The 8,886-nt window shown below is 46.4% G+C and overlaps 1 protein-coding gene across 7 annotated transcripts in view; it reads right to left on the minus strand.

Annotated features, from left to right (window-relative positions):
* Positions 1-3,894, minus strand: part of BCL2L1 (BCL2 like 1) — a 51,154-nt gene extending 47,260 nt beyond the window's left edge. For 2 of the 7 annotated variants that reach the window (XR_008701623.1, XM_055544701.1), the window contains exons 1-2: positions 3,645-3,802; positions 1,547-2,222 (exon numbers count right to left, since the gene is read on the minus strand). Coding sequence is in view for 6 of the 7 variants with exons in the window: in XM_055544701.1 (XP_055400676.1) it covers positions 1,547-2,110 (564 nt within the window). In the remaining variant the exon portion in view is untranslated. Of the gene's footprint in view, positions 1-1,546; positions 2,241-2,529; positions 2,901-3,644 lie in introns of those variants that run through there. The other 5 variants (XM_055544699.1, XM_055544697.1, XM_055544698.1 and 2 more) reach the window with 5 other exon arrangements.
* Positions 3,895-8,886: the final 4,992 nt, after the last annotated feature.

An 8,886-nucleotide genomic window follows, 5' to 3' on the forward strand; every position in this document is an offset into this window, starting at 1 on the left:
AAAGCCCTCCACCTTTACCTTCCTAGCCCCACCCCGGTCATCTGACCTCTACTCTGCTTTTTATAAGAACTGGCAGTGGGAAGAGTTGATGAAGTTGCAAAGAAATGGGAAATAAGACAGGGGGTGGTGTACCTGGAGGTCCCTTGCTCAGTGGTAAACTGAAGTGGCTGCCACACCCTAGGCCCAGCCTCTGGATAATTGCATTCTTAACATTCCTGAGTCCATGGTGCGTGGCCCTTTCCACCTCAGCTCCTTCAATAGATGACTTATTTTCCACAGCCTGCTCAATTTCTGAAGGACAGAATGAATACCTCTCATAAGCCCTACACCTCCCTGAGGCAGGGAGATAAGCGAGGAGATATGACTGAGTTCACTGCAAAACAGCAAAAGCTGCTGACAGTGACCACAGGTAAAGAATCCCTCCACACCAGCTCATCCTGACTTGGTGATATCAGGGCAAGGGAATTCTCTTCCCTGGCAAAGGAATGTGGCACGACTCGGGTTCAGAAAGTGTACCTGGATCTGACAATAACTACTAGAGCAAACTTCCTGTTGCTATGCTCACATCAGCTCCAAGATTTACAAGGACTGCAAGGCAAGGAGGGTTGGCCACATTTTTTTAGTGGAAGAACCTGAGGCTCAAGGTAAACTGGCCTGTCCAAGGTCACACACCTAGTTAAGTGGCGGGGCTGGGACTCACCCGTGTCAATTTGTTTCTGAAGTCTGTCACTGAATCTCAATGTCCCAAGGAGCCCCAAAGACCAGGTTCTTGCATTGCCAGCAAACAGTGCTCAGTGAAGAGGCCCCAGGGCCATGGCAGAAAAGTGACAAGCATAACAGCTGGAGCTCCCCAACCAACCCAGGCAGTGAGGTGCAAAGTCCCTGGGCTTATGCGTGACACAGCAAGTGCTCCACAAACTGGCCAACCACACAGAAAAGTCACATCTTTAGAGCCAATAAACATGGGGCATAGCACAAACATAACTGGCCCACTGGCGCAGCTTACAACCTAAAATCAGACAATCCTCAGCCATCCAAGCCAGAGGGATGCAAAGCCAGGCCATGCAAACTCTGAAATAAAGGGAACCTGATTTTGAGGAGGGGAGCCCAGGACAGGATTGACATCTCAATGGAGTAAGACTGAAGGGGCTGGTGGGTCACTGATATTCACTATCTTCTCCAGGCATTCCACTCATCATCCCCTTAACGTTGTGAGCCATTATGTCAAGGTGAGGGGTAACCTGTTACCTTTGCATTCTCAAAGGTTTGGGGCCAAATGAACACACAGGCTATGTTATCTTCTGCAGAGAAACTGGAACACAAGTATGACAGAGTAGGGTCACAAGGAAGACAGAATGAAGATGTCTGGTCCTCACAGAACTAGGTTATCTGTATTTCAGAAGTTAACCTCTGTGATACAATGAGGCCAATTATGTCTCCTTAACAAACAATAATAATCACCCAGCACAACAGACACAGGGGAAAGGTTGTTGGGGATTTGACCAGAAGCCAAGGAAAATGAATATGTAAGGGGCGTGGTTCTTACCCAGCCGCCGTTCTCCTGGATCCAAGGCTCTAGGTGGTCATTCAGGTAAGTGGCCATCCAAGCTGAGATCCGATTCACCAATACCTGCATCTCCTTGTCTACGCTTTCCACGCACAGTGCCCCACCGAAGGAGAAAAAGGCCACAATGCGACCCCAGTTCACCCCGTCCCGGAAGAGTTCATTCACTACCTGTTCAAAGCTCTGATATGCTGTCCCTGGGGTGATGTGGAGCTGGGATGTCAGGTCGCTGAATGCCCGTCGGTACCTCAGTTCAAACTCATCGCCTGCCTCCCTCAGGGCTTGCTTCACCGCTGCCATGGGGATCACTTCCCGGGCATCCAAGCTTCTGCTGTGGCCAGTGGCTCCATTCACCGCAGGGCTATCCGCCAGGTGCCAGGATGGGTTGCCATTGATGGCACTGGAGGTTTCCATATCTGATTCTGTCCCTTCTGGGGCCTCAGTTCTGTTCTCCTCCACATCACTAAACTGACTCCAGCTGTATCCTTTCTGGGAAAGCTTGTAAGAGAGAAAGTCAACCACCAGCTCCCGGTTACTCTGAGACATTTTTATAATAAGGATGGGCTCCACCAGTCCATTGTCCAAAACACCTGCTCACTCACTGGGTCTGGTCTCTGCTTAGTGGTTCTCTTCGAAGATCCAAAGCCAAGACAAGGTTCTGAAGGGAGAGAAAGAGCTTCAGGGGGAAAAAATGAATATGCAAGCCATTTACCTACAACATCCCATTCCCCACTCCAGGTACTTGAACTGGGTTCTTTGCCGCTCTTATGAAGATCTGGGTCTAGCTTCCCAGGTACTTCGATGAAGTCAATTTGAAAGCACCAGTGGGCTCTGAATCATCACACCGGCCTTTTTTTTTCCCTCCCCTTTTATCCCAGCCACCCCCTTTTCTCTGAAATGTCTTCCTCGAAAAGTCACCCCCATGGGCAGTCTGCCCCCCACCCCCATACCCCCTCACCACCTACATTCAAATCCGTCTCAGGCGACGGCAGGCAGGTGCAGCCCCCGGAAGATCTTTTGTATCATAGGTGGGAGAGGAGGTGGCAGCGGGGATGCCGGTAAGTCAACCGGCCTCGCGGCGGCGGCTGGCAAAAAAAGCAGCTCCGGCTGGAGGGATCATGCGACCCGGCGGACTGAGAGCTCAGGAGGCGACACAGGAATTACGAAGCTCAAGAACCGGCCCCCTCGCTTGCTTCCTCCTCCATCGCCCCGATCGAGGGCGGCCGCTTAGCAGCCGCGGCCTCCTGCCACCCGGGAGCCCAGCCCCCTCGCTCTTGCACGCCCCTTGGCTCTCCGCCTCCTACTGGGAGCTAGGAGAACTCTCTCGGAGGTGGCTGGTGTGAGGTTTAGTTTTTGTTTTTTTCTATTTCAGTATCAGCCCTGGGTGAGGCTTCCGAAGAAACCCTGAAGGGACTTCTCGATGGGGCTCAAGGTTTCGATGAGAAACAGAGGGAGGGGAACACTGCCTTGGATCTGCGGTCTGAGTTTGGAAAGGCCATCCCCGGATCTTTCTGGGAGGCTGAAAGCCGGAGACCCCCCAGAAACGCCGCTGGCTTTCTTTGAATTCCCCAAAGGCCCTGGTCGTGGCGGTGGCGATGGGGGATTGCCGGGTCCTCCATTCCCCGCACGGACACAATGGCCGCCGGCGCCCTGCACAAAGACCCGGCGAGGGTGAGGCGCCGAGCCTCTCCACCGGTCAGAGACAAGGGTCGAGGCCTGCTCGAGAGCCCCCACAGCTGAGACTACGTTTTCCTGGGGACAAGCCCAGGTCGGCTTCTTGGCACCCCCGGGAGGGCTTAGGGGCCCGGGGTTGCACCTCTCTAGAGCCCGGGGTGGGTGGGCTGCGGCCTCGCGGCTTCCTCCGCGCGCTAGGCCGGGTACCCGCCTGGCCACCGCCCCGTTGCTAGGCAACCGCTCTCCCTCAGGGGCGCCCCCTAGACCTTTCTGGGAGGTGGGGTCTCGCCCCCGGCGGCCCGCCCCAGCGTAGCCAATCAGTGAGCCCAGGTAGCACGGAAGCAGAACGGCGAGGGCTCCCATTGGGCGCAGCGCCTGCCACGCACGGGAGAGGCGGCGCTCTCACCTGCGAGCCCCGCGAGCCGTGGGGGGCCACATACCCCCTTCATCGGCCAGGTCGTTTCCGGGCGCGAGTGCTCTTCGCGGCCAAGTTCCGCGCTGCGGACCGGGGCCGGCCTACCTGGCTGACGGCTCGCGCTCTCTCTTCCGAACGAGCCGGCCTCAGTTTCCCTGAAGAGACCGGGGGAACTTGCAAGCTCAGTCACTTCCGGTGCCGCGGCAGCGCGCGCGAGCCCGAGACGCAGAGGGAGTGCGCGCCTGGAGGACTGGCGTCAAGAACTGGGCGAGAGCGCCCCCTGGCGATAGATCTGAGGATTCCGGACACACAAGGGAAACATTCACATTTCCGTTCATTCCTTTGGTCAGTTTAATCCACCGATCAGTTTGTATATCGAAAAACCGTTGCCTTGTGGCTAAGAACCTTGTGTTTGGGATTCTAGTCTTGCCGATTTGGCAAGTTACTCAACTGCTGCGCTCCTCAATTATCCTTAACTCTAAAAATAGAGTAAAAACCAGCCTCCCTCCTTGAGTTATTGTGGTGATTTTAGAGTTATTTGTGAAGTCCATAGTCTTTGCTGCATAAATACATTCGGCAAATATTTATTGTTTGGGTTGCTGAAAATAGACTTAGGAACAAGACAAGACATGACCCATGCTTTCATAGAGACTAAAACCCTTGAGATGGAGAGAGATAGTAAATAACTGAGCCGGGCTCCTCCGTTCATGGGATTTTCCAGGTAAGAGTATTGGAGTGGGGTGCTATTGCCTTCTCCGACTGGGAAAACAAGGTAATTTCAAATAGTGACTATGGCTCTGAAGAAAACAAATCAGGGTATTTTCATAAGGAGGTTGAAGGAATAGGTGGTCCATTAAAATGGGTGCCCTCTCTGCCCAGTGAGGGAAACACATTTTTTTAAACTGTTTTTTTTTTAATTGTTTGTGTAGGGTGCCAGAGATGGCCTCTTTGAAGAAATGACATAGAACCCAAGACCAGAAGTGTAAGAATATGCCAACCCGTTGAAAGAGTGTAGAGAACATCAGCCTTAGCAGAGGAAATGGCTTGTACAATGTGTCCTGAGGCAGGAAGCTTCTGGCATGTCCCAGAAACTGAAGGAAAAGCACTGTGACTGAGGGAGGGCAAATGCTATGTGAGAGGATGTTGAGAAGTTGACCGTGGGAATGAGATGGAATTGATTCTAAAGGGAATGAGTTGGAATTGATTCTAAACATTGAAAAGTTTTATTTTGTGGTAATTTAGTTGATTAAAAATAGAATATTAAAAATATAAAGTTTAAAAATAAAATAAAATTAAAAAAAATATATACCAAAGAGCATAGAAAGTCCTCTTCCCACTCCTGCTTTCTAATCTCTGATTCCCCTCACAGAGATCATCACAATTAATTAATTAATTTTTCTGCTGACTGGGTGACATGTGGGATCTTAGTTCCCCAACCAGGGATTGAACCCATGCTCCGTGCAATGGGAGCACAGAGTCTTAACCACTGGACCATCAGGCAAGTCTCAGAGATCATCACTCTCAAGCCTTTCTTCTGGAGTCTTTCAGAGACGGTCACTGTATTCACAAGCAAATGTATACGTAAAAATGTTTTACACAACTGGTAACTTGCTATAAACACTTCTACATCTTGCTTTTTTTTTTGCTGAGTGCTATGTTTTCAGTCTACCCTGATTTTTTGTTTTATTTTTTAAATATTTAAGTATAATTGATTTACTATGTTGTGTTAATTTCAGATGTACAGCAAAAAAAAAAGTCAGTTATACATATATCCATTCTTTTTTGGATTCTTTTCCCATATAACTCTCCCTTAATTTTTTAAATTAACACACAACTTCATAAAAATATGGGCTTCCCTGGTGACTCAGACGGTAAAGAATCCACCTGCAATGCAGAAGATCCAGGTTCGATCTCTGGGTAGGGAAGAGTCCCTGGGGAAAGGAATGGCTACTGACTCCAATATTCTTGCCTGGAGAAGTCCATGGACAGTGGGCTACAGTCCATGGGGTCGTGAAGAGTCGGACACAACTGAGTGACTAACACTTTATAAAGATATGCCGTAATGTACTTGCCCAATCCCCTATTTAGGGACAATTAGGTAGTTTCCAGTCTTATCTTATTATAAATAAAGGTATAACTTGTTCATTGGTTATTTTGCATATGTGGGAGTTTATCTGTTAAGTAAATTCCTGGAAGTGGAATTGCCGGTAACTGAATATATGAATTTGGTTTGGTTTTGTTTTAATGGATATTGGCAATGTGCTCTACATAGCAGCTGCACCAGTTTGTCCCCAGCATTAAAGCATGAGACTGATTGTTGCCTCACATCCTGAGCTACACAGAGTGTTATCAAACTTTTTTATCTTCGCCAATCTGATAGGTAAAAACTGAGAGGCACTTTTATTTTTCATTTCTTTTTATTGAGTGAAGTTGAGCAATTTTTCATATTTATATGAGTCTTTTTGGGGGGTGAGGTTTTGTTCTGATGAATTCTCTGTTTATTTTGCTCGCCCTTTTTTTTCAGTTGGTCTTTCTGTTGAACTTTTTTCTCATTGATTTGTAGAATGTTTATCCTTTTTTTTTTCTCCCCTACATATAAGTTATCAATAGTTTCCCAACATATTATTTATTACCATAGGAAAACTTTTATTTTCTATATAATTAAATGTATGAGTCTTTTCCTTTGTGGTTTCCAGGTTCTATGTCATTCTTATGAAGACTTTTTCCAGCTTGATACTCTAAAAATAATTCTCTGTTTTCTTCTACTTGGTTTCATATTTTACATTTCAATCTTTGTTCCATCATAAATTCCCTTCAGTGTAAGATGTGAGGCAGGAATCCATAAATTTTTTTCCAAATAACTACCCAGTTACCCCAGTATCATTATCTTTTCCCAACTCACCTGAAATATCTCATTACCATCGTCTATATTCCCAAGTGTATTTGTGTCAATTTCTGAACTTTTCATTATGTTCCAGGGAAAGGTTTTAAACTGGCACAGGACATGATCTGATTTCCTTTATTAAAACTTGTGGTGTCACAATCATTTCAACGTGGAAACTTTTGTTCTGAAGGTCTACGATGGGCTTTGGGAGCCCAGCAGAGGGCAGAGTAGCTGAGGGGCATTTTAGGTGGAAGGTGCTGCCTGAGTAGAGGTGTGGAGTTAACAAGAGGATGCAGATGTGTCTTAGAAATAAACCAAGATGACTGAGAGGAAGTGGTGGCAGAGGAAACAATGCAAATGTGTTTCCGAGGGTGCTGGACACTAAATAGGCACTGGAGGAGCCAGCCATCCTTTTTGAACAGAAAGGACATGAAGAGATTTATATTTGGGGAAGATAGAGCATTTGGGGAAGGGAACTTTGCAAGATTTATTAAGATCCTTAAAAATGGTTCTGGAGGGACTTCGCTGGTGGTCCAGTAGTTAAGACTCCACACTTCCAATGTAGGGGGCGAGGGTTCAATACTTGGTCAGGGAACAAGAAACTAAGATCCCACACGCTGCATGACATGATCAAAAAAAAAAAAAAAAAGACTCTGGAAAGATCATTGAAAAATAATCTTTGATTGGAATTGAATTTAAGAAAAAACATGAAGTGCAACCAAAGTTTATCCACGGAAATGTTTATACAAGGTTATTTATAACACAGGATAGAAAAAACTGAGAAGTTCAGTAAAAAGAGTGATGCTTTAAATAGATTAAGTTCACACCATACTTCATGATGTGGAAAAATATTCAAACCATAGAAGTTTGAAAAAAGGTTACAAAGCTATTCTGAGAATTATTCTAATTTATTTAAAAATGTACATTACATGCAACGTTTAGTAGAAAAGATTATACCAGGATGCAAAAAGGTGGTTATTGCTACATAGTCAAATTATGGATGATTTGATTTTCTTTTTTATACTTTTTGTATTATCTAAACATGACTATATTTTGTAAAGTTGAGAAATACTGTTTATAAAAACATGTTTGCTGAGATTTAGATGATGAGATACTTATGGTATAATGTTAAATGAAGATAAAGATACACAAAATTAGATTTGTGACATCTCAACTCTAAATACCATACATAAGAAAAAAGGCTGGGAAGTCAATATGCTAAAGACGAAAGAAAAATGGAGAAAGCCCTTGTGCAGACACTAAAGAGGAACAGAAACGAGTGGCCAATAAACCACAGAGACTGAGGTAGATGCTCAACCCCAATAGTTATCAGGGAAAATGCAGATGAAAACCTCAGTGAGATACCATTTCACATTCATCAGATTGGCAAATCTGAAATTCCATCAGATTGGCAAATGAGAAAATCTGTCTTCTTTTTGGTCTATGATTGTTCAGATCAGATCAGATCAGTCGCTCAGTCGTGTCCGACTCTTTGCGACCCCATGAATCACAGCATGCCAGGCCTCCCTGTCCATCACCAACTTCCGGAGTTCACTGAGACTCATGTCCATCGAGTCAGTGATGCCATCCAGCCATCTCATCCTCTGTCGTCCCCTTCTCCTCCTGCCCCCAATCCCTCCCAGCATCAGAGTCTTTTCCAATGAGTCAACTCTTCTCATGAGGAGGCCAAAGTACTGGAGTTTCAGCTTCAGCATCATTCCTTCCAAAGAAATCCCAGGGCTGATGGTCCTTCAGAATGGACTGGTTGGATCTCCTTGCAGTCCAAGGGACTCTCAAGAGTCTTCTCCAACACCAGTTCTTATTTTTGGTGTTTTCATGAAAGTCAGTGAGTTCAAGTCCTTCTACTCTGCCATCTTGTTTCCTCCCTCCAGATTATTTTAATGATGTCCTAAATTTTGGTAAATATCTTGCCTTTGACTGACTTCTAGAGCTCCTTTCAATCGACTCTCAGAAAGCAAACCATCAATCCAGTGCAGGAACTGGAGGGAATGGTGCTGCCTGCTTGCCAGCATCTCCCTCACCTTGGCAGAGGAAAATTGGATAAAACCAAGTATGGTTCAGGAATATGGAAGGAATATGGTTCAGGAATATTCTTGAATATTCCATTCAAGAATATGGAATAGGGACTTCCCTGGTGGTCCAGTGGTAAAGAATCCGCCTGCCAATGCAGGGGACATCAGTTTGATCCCTGGTCTGGGAAGATTCCACATGCCATGGGGCAGCTATGCCTGTGTGCCACAACTAGTGAAGCCGGTGTGCCTAGAACCTGTATTCTGCAACAAGAGAAGCCACCACAATGAGAAGCCCATGCACCTCTACTAGAGAGTA

The sequence above is a fragment of the Bubalus kerabau genome, chromosome 13 (assembly GCF_029407905.1).
Source record: "Bubalus kerabau isolate K-KA32 ecotype Philippines breed swamp buffalo chromosome 13, PCC_UOA_SB_1v2, whole genome shotgun sequence".
Classification (NCBI taxonomy): Eukaryota; Metazoa; Chordata; class Mammalia; order Artiodactyla; family Bovidae; genus Bubalus; species Bubalus kerabau.